Source organism: Talaromyces amestolkiae (assembly GCF_001896365.1).
Source record: "Talaromyces amestolkiae strain CIB chromosome Unknown scaffold9.1, whole genome shotgun sequence".
NCBI classification, from domain to species: Eukaryota; Fungi; Ascomycota; class Eurotiomycetes; order Eurotiales; family Trichocomaceae; genus Talaromyces; species Talaromyces amestolkiae.
The window spans coordinates 404,704-423,007 of NW_024468045.1; the positions used below are offsets into that span (position 1 = coordinate 404,704).

Consider the following 18,304-nt stretch of genomic DNA (forward strand, 5'->3'; position numbering starts at 1 on the left):
CGTACTTTTCGCATGAGGAAAGAAAAAGAAATGCCAAAAGTTTATGTAGGATAAACCTCCGTGTATGACAGAAAGAAGAAAAGTTATTACTGTTGCTCACGTCTCTTCCATGCAGGAACCCATTTACCGCCGCTTGACTTGCTCTCTTCGGTTCGTTCGCTGGCTGCTGCTGCTGGAGGGGCAGAGGGCCTGGAAGGAGGGGGAGCACCAACGGGACCACCCTCACGCATGCGGCGCGGGACGTATTTTTCTGTTGCTGGTGGAGGGGCTTCTGACCTGACTGGAGCACCGCCTTGACGCATGGCAGGGGGCACGTAGCCGCCGGTTTTGCGTGGGAGGGCAGCGGGTTCTTCCTTGGCTGCGGCAGGAGCACCAGTAGTAGCGACAGGAGCGGGAGCAGTCTCTCCTGAAGCTTCCTTTGCGGCCTGGCGTTCTCTCCAGCTTCCACCGCCAGTACCAGCACGAGGTGCGAGATTGAGTCTGGGTGCGATTCGTTCACCCCGCTCGGCTGTAGGTTCGGCGCGAGCAGGTTCGGCTCGAGTGGGTTCAGGTCCAGCAGGGACACCGGCTTTGCGAGCTGCGCGGCGAGCTTCGGCTTCTTCTTCACGCTGTTTCTGTTTGGCGGCAATCTCGTCGAGTTTCCTATAGTAAAAATTGGTTAGTCTAGGGTCGGGTGCACTAGATAGATATAAGTAACATACTTTCTCTCCTCTTCTCGCTGAGCCTTCCTCTCAGCCATAACACGTCTCTGTTCCTCCTCGCGAGCAACACGCTCCTCCTCCTCACGTTGAATACGTTCTTCCTCCTCCGCTTTGCGACGTTCCTCCTCCTCACGTTCAGCCTTCTCACGACGGCGACGCTCCACAACCTCCTTGATGCGTTGCTTCTTCTTTGCCTCAAGTTCGCGCTCTGCGGCCTTGCGGCGCTTCTCAAACTCCTCGTGACGCTTCTCGTTGAGGCCGTCACGGAACTCGGTGAAAACAGGCACAAGACGGCTCAATCTGTGTTTGAGAGCGACATCAGCCTTGTGTTTCAATTGAGCTTCCTTCAAGGTCTCTTCCTTTTGGAGCTCGTAGACCTCCATATCGTGTTGTTTCTGTTTCTCGTAATCTTCCGGAATGTGCTTGAGCTCCTCACGACGGAAGGCTCGTTCCAAGTGGTCAATTCTCTTGGCTGTGATACGGATGCGATCATTAAGCTCGTTCTTCTCCTTCTCAAGCTGAGCCAATTTCATGGCACGAAGACGGTTGCTGTCGAGTTCCTCGGGATCAATCTCGTTAATATCGATACCCTTGACGCCGCTCAATTCCTCAAGCTGCTTCTTCAATTCCTGCTTGCGAATGCGGTCTTGTTCATCCTTGAGACGCTTCTTCTCACGCTCACGATGTTCATCCAACAGTCTCTGCTTCTCGGCTTCCTGGAGTTGTTGGGTGCGGATTCTCTTGCGAGTCTCTTCTTCTCTTTGCTTGCGCTGTAGAGACTCTGTGGCAGCTTCCTTCTTCTTCTCAATAACAACTCGACGAGCCAAAGTGTCCTGATGTTCCTTGGCAGCGCCTTCCAAAGCACGGGCATGTGCACGTTGCTTAGCCTGGAGACGGCTTTCGGTGTAGGAAGGATCAACATAAAGACAAGTGACATGCAAAGTCTTGGCCAGGCGGGTGAGCTGGGATCGAGCAATCTCAGCCGGGGTGCTCTGTAGACGCTGGACAGATCCCACCTCGCTCTCGGCGGATCCTGCTGCACTACCTGGGTGCAGGGACTTAGCAGATGAGAAGATGTCGGAATCAAAAGTAAGAACACCAGCAACATGGTTAACGCGGATGGCCAAGTCGCCCTTCTTGCAACCGTTCATGATGAACTTTTCAATCATTGAATGGGTGACTTGGAATGGGTCAGGGAACTGAGCAAGCTCGTAAACGAACTTGAGTTCAACAGACTCGTACACTTGGGAAAGTTGCTGGAAGAGACGAGTGAGAATAACCTGTTGCAAGGGCACAACATATTTTTCCATCTCAGGATCAGCACCAATCTGTTGAAGGATAGGAGTGATCTTCTTGCAAATGGACAAGGGGTGAAAGTCGACTTCAAGAATGTTGTACAAGTCACGGATCTCCGGACGAGCACGCTTGAGCAAGCCCTTGTTCAAAGCATCCTTAAAAAGAGCAGCACGAGTAGGAGGCTGAGCCATACCAAGCAAGTTGGTGAGACGGGCATTCTTGTTCTTCCTGGCTTCGTCAACATCAACCAAAGCGCCACGGGAGCGAGAGGTGCTGATAACGGGAATAGAAAGAGCAGCGAGCAAGACAAAGGATGCAGCCTTGGTCATGTCCGCCTCTGTAACAGAGGGGTTATCCTTCTTCGTTCCCTGACCGGAGGCGAGAGTAACAGAAGACTGGCGCAAGAGGTTGTAGAAGCGGTTCCAGGCAGCAGCGTGGAACAAATAGTTTTCGCTGACCAAGAAAATACGAGCGAGCTTTTCGTAGTAGTTGGCCATCATGACGTTCTTTGCAGGGCGCTTGCTGAGGCTCAACAGAGTATGAATGTCCTCCACACTGCGGAAAGCTTCCTGCCATAGTTCCAACTCAACGGCCACATTAAGTTGCTGGAAACGGGTATCCAAGTGGCGCTGAAGGGTGTCCGGATCGCTGAGGTTGATAGCGTGCATTTGAGTAGAGTACTTGGCGGCATTCTGAACGTGGTTGCGCAAAAGTTCGCAAAGACGGCGGAATTCAGTCTTGCGGGTGTACTTGAGACAGAACTGGAAGGCCTGGAGAGCAGTAGTCTGGTACATGATTTCGAGACGGGCATTGTTCTTCAAGATCTCGAGTACAGTGCGGTAGGTTTCCCACAAGAACTTGAGCCATGGGGTGACGATAGCACGGTCGGTACGGTCCTTGGATTGTTCGCCGGAAACAGTAGCCAAAAGAATAGTTTCGGGAGTTTCGATGGCTTCGAGATCATCCACATTGGTCGAGGGGGCAGTTGACTCGAGCGACGACTGGACTTCGTCTGCTTTGGCTTGGGCTTCGGTCACTTTTTGTTCGGCGAGTTCGATGAAGTGCTTAAGAACGGTCTATCGAAAAGGCATTAGACTGGTTCGCTTTCATGGTTTGTTTCAGTTTCTTACCTCGATGGTTCCCACATTGGTATTTTGGGCGATATTTTTATACTGATAGAGACCATCCTTGGCGGCTTTTCCTTTGCGCAAATCGACACACAATTCAACAAAGAGGATCATCACTGGTTCCAAAGACGCGACAGGGCTGCTTCGAGTTCGTTTCGAGGTGACATGTTCGTGAAGAACTGTGAGCGCGGCAGGAGCCTGGCCCACAGCAATGAGTTCCCTAGCCCTCTACATCAAATTTATCAGTAAAGTTCTTTCTGATCCAAATGTTGCAGAGAAAGGAGATATCATCCAGATCCGAGAATAGAAATGGCGAGATGGTCTAGTCGTACCTTGAGGACATTTTCGGGCTTGATATGAGGTGGTGGAGGCATGGTGGGCAGTCTGCCCCTTAGGCGAAATGCAGATTTTGAGTAAGGCGATCGAAAATAAACTCTTTAGTCAAGCCGATGCACTCAAACACAACCGCAGCAGGTATCTGGAGATTCAAATGAATCTGTTGAACCTAGCGATGCAGCGGGGTGAAGGGCCGTGACGGAACTTGAGGCAAATTCTAACTGGAGCCGAGAATAGCGTTGTGCGATTCCCAAGAAAATGTGTTGCTGCCTTAGGCAGGTTTATTGCCAAGGTGCGAATCCTGCGCTATGCCGATTCAAGATGAGTAACCCCTATCACGTGACTATACACACTTGAATGGCGCTTTACCTAATCAGACTGATTAGCTTGTATCACGTGACATTAGTAGTTGTGGTCGGACGCATTCAAAGTTTCCAGTCTTTGTTCATCTCTCTCTTTACTCTCGTAAACTCGTACGTACTTCGGACAATAATAACATAAACATTAAAAGTACTCGGTGGCGCTCTTCGGACGATGCTGTCAAATCTTCTTTTGCTGTGAGAGGCACAGCAGTGATGCATCTTGATATCTGACGATACGTAATCGATTGTTTACTTGTACCTGATCATGTTTCATGTTTATCCACCACCCTGACAAACTGTCTCATGTCTTGCAGTCTGCAATCAAGATGAACCCTTCTAGAGACCGTTGAGCTAGGAGCAGGCCAGGCTAGAAGGCGTAGTAACATCGGCTAAATGTCGCTAGCAGACATAGTCGCCGAACTAGTGGCTTTTAGGGTTTGTTATTGGTCGAGGACCCGTCCGGAGCATTGCCGCATCGAATTGGGGTTCGGATTCGAAGGATTCGGATGGGATTTTTGAAATAAGACTGCAAGCACATACCTCGATAAAGATGAGGTTAGGATGAAGAGCGATCATATATAAAGAATCACGTATTCTTACTATAAAGCTGTGTCTTTTCTTCTAGTGAAGAAACAGTTAGAAGTGAGGTAGCGCAGCCCCCAGTTTTCTGATGGGCACTATTTCCTGATCAGGCCTAGTGCATCATCCAGACGCCTGGGCCAAGGCAAGCCGGACAGAGAGGTTTCCCCTTCTCGACCTTCGCTCCCTCTCCCTCCCCCCTTGTACTGTCGCTGTTCGCTCGCTTTCCCCTACGGCTTAATCCGCACCACAATCGACATCGTCGTTTTAGACTGAGTGCGTACTAGTCTCAGAAATAGTGTGTCTCCCGGTCCACCTCGTGTCCTGTGTGTCTTGTGTGCTCCTCTGTGTTCGCTGTGTTCGCTGTTGTGTGTCTCCTCGCTCCCGTCCCATCCTACCTATCCTCGTCGCTCCCTTCTCTGCGTCCCTGCCACCACCCAGACACCTTACTCTCTTTTCTTCTGTCTCGCCCGGTTGTCAGGCCGATCGTCTCCTCTGCGACAATTGCAGCGACTTCACATCCGTTTGTACCCAATTCTGGTTGTGGGAGAATAAAAAAGCGATAAATAATAAGTTCCAAGGTCCAAACCGAGGGACAGGAACACAACGCCGCCAAAGAGAGTCGTCACCCGTTTCCGCCATCACAACCATCAGCCCCTTCCAAGATGCCTGCCTATGAACTCCGCTCGGGCGGCGACGTCAAGAATAAGAAACAGAGCATGGCAGATCTTAAATATCGTCGGTTGACGGAATTGAATAGTCGCTTGAAGGAAGACTTGGACCGTCCTCGCGTCAAGGTGTCCGAAGCTGCTCTGTCGTGAGTCTCCCCTGGCGTCGTTCAGCTACCACAACACCCCACCACCACCTGCATGCGATTCATTGTACTATGGTTTGATAATCGTCAATTGACTCGATATTTAATAGTCTCATTAATTATTGCAACAACACCCGTGACTTTATGGTCCCTTCCGTCTGGGGTCAGGTATGTTTCAATCTGGCAATTCCCAGTGAATCCTCTACTAACCTCGTTCAGGTCGATAAGAGAGAAGACCCCTATGCACCTCAACAATCCGGTGGCTGCTGTACCGTGATGTAAACGGCTCAGGCCGTCCCGTCGGTGCTTCATCCCATCCCCATGATGATGACTCGACCTATTTTCGCTTTCCTTCGTGCTGCGACTCATCGCTTCTTCCTCGATTCTTTCTTCATACCCCCTTTTGCGACGATAACAATATTTCTCTCTCATCGCTCTCTCACAATTGTACACTGGCATTCCTCCATTGCAATCCATTCGATTGGTTATTGCATTATTCGATAAAACGATCGATCGATATTTTCCAGATCATGCAATCAATGCATACTGCATGCATGCATGCAACATGGACTAATGAATCTCTGGACCTTTCATCTATACGGTCCGGCCCAATCCAAAATCAAAACAACAATTATTACTTTTTCCTATCTTGATTGGTATGAGTTTGGCGTCCATTGCTTGAAACACTTGTTTCTTTCCTCTTGATGACGAGACATTCGATCCCGACCAAAAGTCATAGAACTACTTTGAAAGTTACGCTGGTTTGATCGTCTGTATAATTCGACATAACGCAAAAAAATGTACCTTTCTTTCCCCTTCACCTATCCGCCTACTTCATAGGCGCGATTTACCTTTTGACGGTTTTTTTCTTCTGTTCTTGTCCTTGCCGGTTTCGACCTTCGCTTTGGGTATTACTTTCGTCTCAATATCGAAACGAGATAAACAGGAGGGGCGCTATCTTGTCATTTACGGCCGCGGCAGTTGTTTTTTCTGATATTCGAAAGTCGAGGGGGCGCCCGACTCTTCTCTTCTTTGAAACTTTACATATTGATTTCGTTGTATAATAGATTTATTTCCTTTACCTTTCTCTCTTTCTTTCTTATTGACGTTACGTTTGCAGTTGATATGAATATTTGATTAGGATATAGTTGAATAATCGTTCGTTTTTTATCTATCCCATGATCGTATGACAATGCTAAGTCACATCACAGCAGAGCCAGCATCCAATCCAACCAAATATCCCAACCAAGGCCCAAGACTCATCCAAGCCTTTCTCCTCTTCCTTCCCAAACTTTTCTTTCTCTGCAATTCCTCATCTCCGACCGACGCAACATCCAATATATCGCATATCCACGGATTGGTTTCTCGATTCAACGACGTCTCTCGATCGCCCGCCATGACAGCATTATACACATCCGACGACCGCGTCGGATCCCGACACTGCCGCGCGCGCCGACGAAGCAGTTCACGAATCCCGTCTGCTTCCCATAGATAACTGTTAATAGGCGGCGGGAATTGGAGGTCTGAGATCGCCAATGGCGTGTATGCACCATCAACGTGCTGGTCGACATTGCCGTTAATGTCCCCAACGGTGTCTCTGTCAAGTTGTATGAGTTTCGAGAAAATATTATCAACTTTAAACAAAGTCAAAGCAAAGTATTTGAATTCCTCAGATGCGGTTAGTTTGTAGACTAGTGGATCATCGGCGTGGATTTGGGAGAGCATGGATGGATAATGCAGTAAGCGCTGGACGCGACATGTGTCGACCAGACGTGTGAAGATAGGATATATACGATCTAGCACGTCCTCTTCTTCTTCTTCTGCTTCGTCGCCTTCGTCGTTGTCGTTGTCTTCGTCATCGTCTTCGTTAGATGCAAAGACTTCTGTATAATCATGTGCAGTAAGTGCGAAAATGGTGAAGAGCAGAATAGCTTGATACGTAGCTATTGGCCAGCGGTGTGATGAGTATTCTTTCACTGTCCAGTTATCCTATCTACTCGTCAGCGAACGGCGGCAGCAGCAGCAGCACAAAGAAAGAGAGACTGGGGGGCCTACCATCTGCGTCACAAAAATAGCCTGTAAATGTGCATGAATCGCCCACGCAAGTCTCGTCAAACTCTTTTCCTCGGTCATCCGAAACGCACACATCACCATAGCAAGCACCAGGATGGGCGGTTCAGTCTCCGGGTTGAATTGCGGTCTTGTCAAAAAGGGCCATTGACCGTGAAAATGCATAAAGTAGATTTCGATATAGTATTTTGCGTCGAGTTGGTGCATCAATTCAGTCATTTCTGCGGATTCGAGGCTAGGTGAAGTGTGGTGGTCGGTTGCGAGGAAGGATTTCGATGCTGTGTAGACGTCTAAGAGTCGGAAAATGAGGTGATCTGAATCTTCTTGTGGATGCTGCTGGGTTTGAGGCTTTGGCTGATTCTCATCACCGATGTTCAGCAGATCATGCTGGATTTGAGCTTCATGTTGTCGTACAGCGACACGGAGGCTTTGCATTGACACCTCTTCTTCTGCCTGGGACTGGATTTGATCAATTTTTGAAGGTGCACCGGTTACGTGAACTGGTGGAGGTGGTGTAGGCGTATTAAATGAAGAAGACGATGCAGCCACCGCGTCAATCAGACCATTCAAACCAAGTAACCGATCTGATAGATCCTGATCAACACGTCTCCGTTTTCTACCAGCCTATCTCGACATCAGCAATTTGATGGATATCAATCATGCAGAAAAAAAAAGATACATACCTGCATCTCCTCATACTCAGTCCCTGACAGAATACTCGCACTCCGACTCTCCCTCTTAAAGCTTCGGTCAAAGGTGCATTGAAGACCCCTCTTGGCACAGACCGTGCATGGATTCCCCTTGTCGCATCGCGTTTTAAGGGCATTGCATCGATCACAGGCCTTGGAGACCTTAGGGATGGGCTTAACTGAGTCTTTGGTGTGCGTTTTCTCATGGCGACGAAGAGAGTCACTATGCATGAATTAATATGCAATTCCGCACAAAAAAGTTTAAAGACGAGAGATACCTTCGACTAAATCCAGTTCCGCAGACTGGGCATACATGAGACTGCGATGCACTATGCTGCGCTTCATGTCTAAGCAAATGCTCCCTGCGAACATAGCTAGCGCCACATTCAGGGTCAGAACATATGTATGGCCGGGGTTTCTGAAACGACATGTTCGATCTCCCCGCGTACAGGTTTGCTAGTAGAGGCAACATCGTGTCGGTGGGGGATTTATTATTATCTCGAGGCTGAGATGTTGCTTACGCTGCTCGGAGATGCAAACAAATCTTTGTGAAATCTTTGCCGGTGGGAGAGCCGTGTGGGATGATCCGGGCTGATTTGATTGGGTGGCTGGGTCTACGTCACATGCCACTGCCGTTTTGTCCCATCCTGTCAACCCATTAAGTTCTTGTAACTTATCGAAATAGAGTCAAATTCATCTAGGGAGGAAAAGAAAATGACACAACCAATAGCCCCCGTCGAGCAAACCACTCAACCGCCCACAAAGACAGAGAACACGCCCTTCCCCCGAATCACAATCACATATTGCACTCAATGCAAATGGATGCTAAGGGCTGCATATGTATGTCTAAAAACACTTAAAAAAAAAAAAAAAAAAAAAATAGCTAAGTAATATACAAACAGTTTGCCCAAGAACTCCTCTCAACATTCGGCACAACCCTAGGCGAAGTCTCGCTCCGCCCAGCCACAGGCGGTCTCTTCACCGTGACCATTGTGCCGGATACCAGCACAGAAGAGACCTTACTCTGGGACCGGAAGAGGGATGGCGGGTTTCCTGGTACGTTTGCCCCTTTGTTCGCTTCCTTGTACTTTGAAGGATTGGGCTGAAAAGGTTTAGAGGTCAAACAGCTCAAAGCCCTAGTGCGGAATATCGTGGATCCAACTAGGAATCTGGGACATGTTGATAGGGCGTTGAATAAAGAAAAGAAAGAAAAGGAGGATGTGACGACGGTCGAGGGTAAGGAGCCTGCAAAGCCGGAGAGTGGTGCCGAGCTACAGCAAGTTGCTGATGCCACTGCTGCTGCTCAGACAAGTGAACAGGTGAATCCTCCTCGCAAATCTCAAGAAGTGTGCGAGGACTGTCAATAAGTATAAGCCATCTTTTCTGCTGTATATACTATTCGGATTTACGTGTACTACGAATTACGAAGTTCTATATGTAAAATTCTCGAGATCAATTCCTATATAGATGGGATAAGATGGGATAAGATGGGATATAAACACGAAATGCACGCTCAAACCACAGTATACCCGCCCCGATTCGGCACTGTACAGAGAATCAAAAGAAAAACGCCCATGAAATACCATCCAATGCACAACAATAGAAATGGTATCACCCGCCCAGTTTTGCTTGTTTTTAAATATCAAAATGGTACAAATTCCGCACATACCGCAAGCCCACGTCGTAATCATAATATCCAACATAGTTTGCGTGTTCGTCAACGGACCCTTTCGATGTCCTCGCTGTGAATAATGCAGTTGATAAAAAGGAAATTCCAGAGAATGTCAAGTAATATCGGTTCAGAACCGATAGTCCAGATGATGTCGACAACACCAATATCCAATTCTATAATCGTAATAACAACCAGCCGCAACTCCTTAACGCTCAACGCTCAAAGTAAACCCATATCCTGACTAAACCTCAATCCGTTCACACATTTAAGACTTCCGCCTCCAGAATGCCAATCGTAGTCGGCTTTTCTTTCGTGGGAGTTCGTGACGAGGTGCTGATGTAAGCTGTTCGTGTGAACGGTGTGAAGATCGCACTTTCTCCAACGAACTATCGCGACCACTACGACCGTTTCCTAGAATGGCCGTCATCAGGTGGTGTGATTTTCCAAACTCCTCGAAACCCTGTGACGAGCGGGGCTTTGGAGGAATAGTATGACCGTTCGGTTGTAGTCGTTGTCCATATAATCCCGATGAAGATGGGCGTGAGTGATTGTCGTCAAGAGGGTAAACGTCACTGGCACTGCTCAATCCACTTCCACGACTTTCCTTATCATCACTGTCTAATGAAACAAAACTGGTTGCATTAGTAGCTGGAGATACAGGAGTTGCAACCGTATTCGTCGTGGTGCTTGCGCTCTGCGTTCTAGTGTCCCTACCGACTCCATATGAGCTCGTGGGGCGTGAACCACGACTAGAAGATGCCCGATCAGGGTGGCTTTTGTTGTATGCCATTAAAGTGACCCCTGATGACTCGCCGGTATCGTCATCATCGCTTGACTGAGACTCAGAAGATGGTTCCTCTCGTACTCCATTGGCCGCTGTGCTGAAACCCGCGACCGTGCTTTGCGACAAGTCGATATGATCATCTGCGTAGTCCTTCTGGGCCGTCAATGGCAGTGCTGTATTTTCGAATTCAGGAGGTTGGTCCAAGATGATGTGAGCATTCGCATCTTGATCCGCCGATACATCGTTTTCCTGTACTGTAGACACCTTGAGACCCTCCCGTCTTGCAGGACTAAGTGATCGTGGAGAATGTTCCGCGCTAATGGTAGTTGGCTCTCGTTTTTCCTCGAAGCTGGCCACCTCTTGCCATCTAGACCTGTTCAGTTTGATATGTTTGACCGTGCAGGTGATCTCCGGGCAAAGACCGGCAACTCCTTCGAATAGGGGCAAAGCAAAAATGGACATAAAGTTGATTTGACTGAGTGAAAGTTTGTGCATGTTGCCGAGTTCAGGCGGTCCACCAAAGAGAGCCGTCTCCATACCAATTTCCTTTTCCATCTCCCCTTGATGAGCAAACTCTTCTTGTAGGAGATTGGTCCACTGTTCCGCAATCTTCCATGGTCGGGCCACATTACTGATATCAGCACATTTGATGATCAATCCGCACAATAAACTCTTGTACGTATCACGATCCTGGGGCGTCCACAAGCTAGTGTCCCCGCTCTCCTCATATTTGCGTTGCAACTCACCCATACGACCCATGAATGTAAAGTGCACACCCATGTCAGTTGCAAGAATCGAGCTGATGAGTAGTTTTCGCATATTGACGTCGTGGAAAGCTGCAGGCCAGTGGCGACGTAGTATTTGGGAGAAAGCAGCACAATGGAAGGCTTCCAGAACAGAGCTGTCGTTGTATAATTGGGCAAGCGGCGCGTTCAGCTTGACTAAGAAGACGTTGTTCACTCCGGGATGACCGACATCGTGGCCGATTGCTGCAATGAGAAGTGTCAAGGCGTCAAATGGTGTAATCAGTGATGCTACGGGAGATTTTGAAGGCGATGTGTTTGTGTTAGACATGTCGTAGGTGGGGAGGGCTCCAATTTTGATGAGAATGTAGAAAACCGATTGTAAAACATCGACGGCATGGCGGAAGTTGTGATATAGAACAAATGAATTGTATGCTGATCGGCTGGCAAGTAGAAAGGTCTGAAGCTCGGCTTTGGTCAATCGCCATGGTCCTACCTCGGGCATTGTCATCGCATGTCCAATCATCGTACATGCGGCGTATACAAGTTCGTCGTCTGTAAGGTGATGAACCGGGAACCTCCATACACCGACTTCGCGTTCGATCATTTCTTTTCGTTCGGGTGAGATATTCAGCTCCCTAGACATAGACATCAGCACAAGTAGTTTTAACATCATAAATGAAGACGTACCCGTATTGGAATTCTTCAATGACTTGTTCGGGATGGCAAATTGACTCGAGCAGTTTCGAAACCATCGCTTCCCGAAGATATGAGTACGGCTTTTCGGCGTGCATGCCAACCCACGATTGCTTCCTGGCCTTCTTGATAGACAAGAATCGAGTCAGCTCTTTCCGTGCAGTTCGACGCACTCGATAAGCATGCACGAGAAGACCTTGCACGCGGGCTTCGTGCAGAGGCTGGCAAAGCACATCTGCGGCGCCTGCATCTATGCAGCGTGACGGCAAACTCGGTAATGCTAAAGATGTAGCGCACATCTTCTGCGATAGTTGAGGGAGTTCCATTTTCTCAGCCTCCTCTCCTAGACCTCCTGGTGTTCGCATCATGGCAACGGGTGTTATGAGTTTTGGTCCATCTTGTAGTTGCAAATCCGATGCCAGTAGAGCTACTAGCTGAACACCATAAGAATCGGCGGATTCCGAGGAGAAGCTAAAACGGCGCGAGAAAGGTGTCACCGAATCCAACGTTAAACTGCCTTCGTACTCGCGAGGTTCCTGTCGCCGGGGCGCAGCGGCGATACCGGTCGACTCAACGTCAATAAAGGCGAAGATAGGCGTGCATTCGGGTCCAGTTCGGTCGCTCAATTCGGCAAGGGCAGCTGCAAATGACTGATTGGAATGGCAAAGGTAGACTGTCGAGATACGATTAGCCGAAGATCATATCGACATCCGATTGTTCAACTTACTTCGCTTGCAAACATTGAACAGCACTTTAACTGTTGACTGTAACCTCTCTGGCTCATCTGGAAATATGACGGAGAGTTCACCTGCGGCCTCACGGTCAATCAATTCTTCTCTATACACCCATCTTTCCGTCCCGAATCGGTCGTCAATATAGACCGCATCGCACAGATCGGCAGACATCGTTTGAGGTTGTTTCGCGGCCACGCTGACCAAGTGACGTTCGTATATATAGCTGTAGCTGAATCCACAGGAACATGTAAGACGCTACTCATCCAGATGAGAGGTTCTCATGCAACGTCGATGGAATTATATATTATTGGATTGCACACCACGATATACTGAATGGTTGTTTAGAGATTGCGGTTCATTGCGGTACTGTCGCGGCTATGTGAAAGTATTGTTCGCAGAGTATATATCGTGGCGGCGAGACGATTTGCTGTTGTCCGTACGTCAATTCGTCCGATGTGTCGCAGCAATCAGTCTTTCTAGAGATGTCGTGTATATATATAGACGGCAGTGGTCGGGTTGATGTCTGGAGCCGCAGGGTAAGCGCACCAAACAATGAAAGGTCGCCGAATGCCAGAGTGAACGTGTGCAGTGTAACCCGGTGAAGTATTCCGAGACCAACAAGTCGTAGATGTAGGTAAACACTTACTATATACTGAGATAGGAAATTGGCTGTAAAGAGCGTATATTCGTGTCTTGTCGCACAGTGTAGGTCGTCTGGACGGTCGTTGGTCGGTTACGATATTGGAATTGGTTGAAGTGAAGAGGCAAGAAACTCAAATCCGGCGAGAGGAGTGATTGCAGTCAGGCAATCGAGGCTAGTAATGAACTGGAAGGATATCCTGCTAGAACAAGCGAGATTGAAAAAGGCAAGGCTGTTGTAGGTAGGCAGAGTCAAGAAGAGATGGATGGGGGTGAGTATGAGGCAGAGCGAGGGCCGAGAGATCGAGAGCGCTGGCGTAAGAGAAGGAAGGGTCGGGCCCATTCAGAGGTCGCCAGGGAAGGTGCAGACTGKTCGGTTTGTCGCTGGCTCGCTGCAGGGAAGGTGCAGACTGATCAGATGGAGGGTGGGGACCGCAGAGGCAGAAGGAAGAAAGAATGGAGGCGATGGAAGTTTTCTGCTGACTTTCCAGAAGGTCTCGGGGCGGGGCGGGCTCTGGGTGGCTCCATTGGCCAGAGGCTAGAAGCGCTGGGAAAGGGCCGCTTGCTGTGATTGGCCGCTGCCGGTCAGCAAGATAAGCTAATACACTAGTTTACACTTACATAGTAAGTTTTATTAGTGTGAATAACTTACTATGTAACCCCCGTATTAACGCTATAATATACTACGTGCTAAGACGCGGCTTGTCACGCTACGGACGGACAGGGGATGGCTTCGGTGTAATGTTACCGTACGCTCGTGCAGCATGTTTGATTCGACGGTCGCTGTATGCTATCCATTAATTCATTCACTACGGAGTACATAATACGTATGTACATACATAGTAGTGTGATGTGGTGATCCGTGGGACCGTGGACGGACTGGTATGATACGCACTTGTAATTCTGTATCGCCCCCAGGCCCACTCGAATGACGGAATCCCGAACACGGCGGATTTTTCTGTTCTGGAGGATTTGCAGCACCAACAGAACCAGACAATAACCAGCCAATTGGACGATTAGTCCTTTTCAGCAGGGACACCAACACTTTGAACACATACCCCGTACAGAAGGGTAGTTAAATTAAGGATAGATTAGTTCCTCGGAGTCCCCGGTAGCTGATGGCCATGAATCACTCAGTACAGACTATGTAGGAATGGTCACTTGCGAATAATTTGATAATGCGATAATGTCATCGCTGCTAAGACTAAGAGCAAGACTGGAGAATGCCATATGGAGAGAGTGGGCCCGAGATCGCGACGCAAACAAGCTTCAGCGATTCGGGCTCCGTATTTTTGTATTCAGTACGGAGTGCGTACGGGGAATGCAGCACCACAGGCCTCGATTGTCAACAACCTCCATCTACACAACAATAGGCGCGGACAATCAATAGACCCTCATTTCTTCATACAATGTGATAGCATGTAAACATCTTACTGTCCGATTGATTGATCTATTATTATAATTATCCTCTATCTGACTCCTCAGCACCTAATCAAACGAAACAAATGCATCAAGCGAAGCGAAATAGAGTGGAGTTCGGCATATTCCTTCTTATCCACTTAGAACTCAGGAGGGTCCTGGTACCTTACTCAGTACGCCCGTGCCGTGTTTTTTTCATTTCTTTTTCCTATCTTTCTGACTCTTTCATTGTCTTTTAAGATTAAAAATCTTTCTAGAATCCTTCCTTGTTTGTACATTCGTGTTTTTGTGCTCCATACTTGAATTGAGTTGGTATGACAGCATATGCTACGTAAGAAGTAGTGACTCCGAGTAAACACTGGCACGTAGTATGACAGATCAGAATGTGGTTTGCAACACTGGCCTGCGTCTTACGGTTCTATCCAGCAGGAATGATATCCTCGCTTGCTTTGAGGTGCTACATATGACACGACTGGAGTTGATCAAACGATTCAACTGTTTCATGCTTCTGGTCGATATATCATAAATTCATGCTCAACAGACAAACGACGAACTGCGTTCCGTGCAGACACGAGCAGTACCCTCGGCGAATGTGTACCTGCCAAACCTAGCGGCGTAGGGCTTTGGCGACAAATCTCATAGAGTTCAGCGCGCACGGGGCCAAAAGTAAAACCTCCAGAGAATTGACCAAAAACACGGTATGGTAATTTACATGAAACGCAAGTAGGGCATTACTCAATCGACGCATTCTAGCCTGGGCTAGTCAGACGCTAATGCTGCATATAACCGAGGATGGCCAATAGACTTGTATGTAGATCGTGGTTTTTGTGTCTGGAGGCTGGGTGGCGTCCAATCATTGGCAGACACAGCCACGAGGCATTCGTCACATACATGGTCGGTACGCAATTAATACGTATATTATTATTATTACATACATGACACAATGGTCTTTCTATCTACTATCTAGCTCGACGGTGTACGTGCTGGCCAATCATGTATTCTAAAACTCATTTCGAGTTGTTGCAATGCAATTTCAGTGACCGGCAATCAATCTAAACGTGTATTGTAAATGAATGACTCTACCTATGCTACATGACTGCAGCAACTATGTAATATGAATGATGTGCTAGGTACGTATTAGGTAGTATCAAGGATACTTCCTAAAGTGGGCTAGCGCATGATGCACGCAGGGGACAATGTGCATACATAGTTCCTAATATGTACACTACGCTGCATAGTCACGTCTATGCAGGCTATCAATATGGCTGATAACCCTCCAGTACGGAGTACTTAATCGGGATATTATGGACATGGCGCAAGGATGATCTTCAATCGCAGACAGGTGGTTACGTACTCTGAACAAGCAACCTGCCATGCAGCTAGACGCTTAGTCTGGCAGAAACAAATCGGAAAGTTGAGGGAAATTTGTGGAAAATGGCATGGTCTACGGACTACGGAGTATTAGCTGACATGTAGTTAAGGATGAGTCTATTAGCAAGAGCGCGCCCGGCGCGTTCTTCTGTCCATACTAACTGATATGCCCAGGTACGGTTTCTGGATGACTGCTTGCGTCATCCATAAATAACAAGCGGCTTCTGATAGTGCATCAAGCAGCAGGCTCATCTATCATCTACATTCAGATCACATCTACCAGGTCACATCTGCCTATCAACGCTTGTTCAGCAATCAACTTCTCGTATTCACATGCACATCCGAGTCGCTTTCCGGGGTAATCGCAGTGCCTCTTTGACGCGCCATGGCATATAATTAGAACCCCCAACGCCTCCAACGCCTACGCTCTGCCGACTGATTCGGTGGGTCACAAACACCCTAGACTTTCCAAGCATATGCACTCTGCATGCTGGACGATCTCGCCGATACCGTATTTCTTACCCTTACACCTACGTACTTTAGGTATTGACGGTGGTGGACAGTAAATGTCACGTACGTACTGACCAGGCTTAGGGCTGGCCGGCTTGGGGSCAAAAGGCCGCMAAGCCGCACCGTTCTCTACTCGTCATTTCGAGATGTGCGGTGCCAGTCACCAGTGCCACGGATGACAGGCTGTTGGTGCTGATCAGATGCGTTCGGATGAATGTTGTGCCATTGGCGCTGACTAGTGGCTAGGTTCTTCTTGCATGGTGCGCATGCAACTCGATGCAAGTCAAGTGATTGCGAGATGCTCAGGCTCGAGCGTTTCATTAGGCGCCGAAAGACACATCTCTGTCTTGTGGATATTTATATCGTCCACTCATTAATGATAATGAGTTGATGGACTGCGTGCTGCGCATGGTGGAATCATCGGAACTGTCGTGTCAGCATCTGGCGCTACCCATTTCAGCTCTATCTTGATATCAGTCATCGCGAACCACTTTCATACATGTACTATCCAAGAACAAACACGAAATACACAAGTTCCACCTCGTATAACCTCAAATCCATCATCCAAAACAACAGCAACACCTAGATGCTGAAACAACGGGAGAAAGTCCAAGCCCATCCCAATCTCCGATCCGATCACAGACCGTTTATACAGTGATTTAAATTTCATATCAAACCATCAATATGCATGATAGGACAGATTAAGCTTAATATCTTGTTCTTTGCCCAAGTCTGGTGGAATCAAACCTGGTGTCAAACCTAGTCTCAAACCCTAAAGACATGGATTCAGCCAACCTCCAATGACTGCCCCATCTTTCTGCTACGACTGCATACCACGTAGGAATCAGAGGACCCAAAGCAAGGGATTTGACTAGGCCGGATGTAGCATGTTCACCGTGTAGAATTGCAATGGTTGATGTCGTCTGGTTTGGTTGAATGTTGAGTCATCCCGATGTCAGGCCTCACTCATTTCCCGATGGAGATGGACATACTATTGTGAAGTTTCAAACAAGAAACCTTCTTCGCCTGCCTGAAGTTATACCAAACAACCCACACACTGGTCAGTAATAATGATCACCATACTGAAATATTCCCAACCTACTCTCCAAATACCCATAAATGCCGTAATGGTATGAACCTTTCCAAAAACAGATATAAAATGCGAGCCTCCGTCCAACAATCTCATATTTCAATAAAGCCAAAGGCTAAAGTTAATTTAATCTCCATGCTCCGTCCTCAGCTCCGCTCACTCGGATACGAACTTACGTAGCTAGCTATGCTGCTATGGGACCCAGCGCATTTGGCCCCCAGCCCTATCTAGTATCTACCATACACACTGTTTTCCGGATTAGTTAGTCAGTCTCCCAGTGGTTGATCTGTGAATGAGCGCTATGGAGCAGCTTCGATGTCGAGACTGTAGAGAAGACTCATCTTTATAGAAACTTTATCTAGGTGGACAGGAGCCATTGAAGATTGCTGGTTAGACATGATGATGGGAGATAAAATAAATAATCAAACTCGTGCTTAGCTACTCTCTCACTACATGTGTGAAACACAGGACGAGCTACGTACCTATTTCTAAACCTAGAAGCAATTGTCAGCATCCCCATCATATATTATCAGGACCTAACACACCTAGGTTAGTCTTCAAGGCTCAAGCCGAAAGAACCAAGGACAAAAAAGTAAATCTTTCGGCCCCATCCGGTATCGCTTCTTCCTCGCGGAGTTTACAGAGTATTCCATGCATACAACAACAAAGCAG

General features: G+C 48.0%; 5 protein-coding genes across 5 annotated transcripts; 2 read left to right on the forward strand and 3 right to left on the reverse strand.

Moving 5' to 3' along the window:
• Nucleotides 1-86: 86 nt before the first annotated feature.
• BHQ10_005178 (uncharacterized protein) lies at nt 87-3,498 on the reverse strand (the record flags this gene model as incomplete). Its single annotated transcript, XM_040877625.1, has 4 exons — nt 87-642; nt 702-3,073; nt 3,128-3,352; nt 3,457-3,498. The coding sequence occupies 4 exons, from the start codon at nt 3,496-3,498 to the stop codon at nt 87-89; spliced, it is 3,195 nt and encodes a 1,064-aa protein (XP_040733682.1).
• A 1,568-nt stretch (nt 3,499-5,066) lies between these two features.
• BHQ10_005179 (uncharacterized protein) lies at nt 5,067-5,497 on the forward strand (the record flags this gene model as incomplete). The annotated part of the gene is made up of 3 exons (XM_040877626.1): nt 5,067-5,218; nt 5,326-5,383; nt 5,435-5,497. 3 exons carry the CDS (start codon nt 5,067-5,069, stop codon nt 5,495-5,497), a joined length of 273 nt encoding a protein of 90 aa, XP_040733683.1.
• A 918-nt stretch (nt 5,498-6,415) lies between these two features.
• On the reverse strand, nt 6,416-8,205 carry BHQ10_005180 (uncharacterized protein; the record flags this gene model as incomplete). Its single annotated transcript, XM_040877628.1, has 3 exons — nt 6,416-7,204; nt 7,271-7,909; nt 7,969-8,205. 3 exons carry the CDS (start codon nt 8,203-8,205, stop codon nt 6,416-6,418), a joined length of 1,665 nt encoding a protein of 554 aa, XP_040733684.1.
• Nucleotides 8,206-8,688: 483 nt separating this feature from the next.
• Nucleotides 8,689-9,341, forward strand: BHQ10_005181 (uncharacterized protein; the record flags this gene model as incomplete). The annotated part of the gene is made up of 3 exons (XM_040877629.1): nt 8,689-8,814; nt 8,877-9,030; nt 9,091-9,341. The coding sequence occupies 3 exons, from the start codon at nt 8,689-8,691 to the stop codon at nt 9,339-9,341; spliced, it is 531 nt and encodes a 176-aa protein (XP_040733685.1).
• A 570-nt stretch (nt 9,342-9,911) lies between these two features.
• BHQ10_005182 (uncharacterized protein) lies at nt 9,912-12,774 on the reverse strand (the record flags this gene model as incomplete). Its single annotated transcript, XM_040877630.1, has 3 exons — nt 9,912-11,811; nt 11,864-12,542; nt 12,597-12,774. The coding sequence occupies 3 exons, from the start codon at nt 12,772-12,774 to the stop codon at nt 9,912-9,914; spliced, it is 2,757 nt and encodes a 918-aa protein (XP_040733686.1).
• Nucleotides 12,775-18,304: the final 5,530 nt, after the last annotated feature.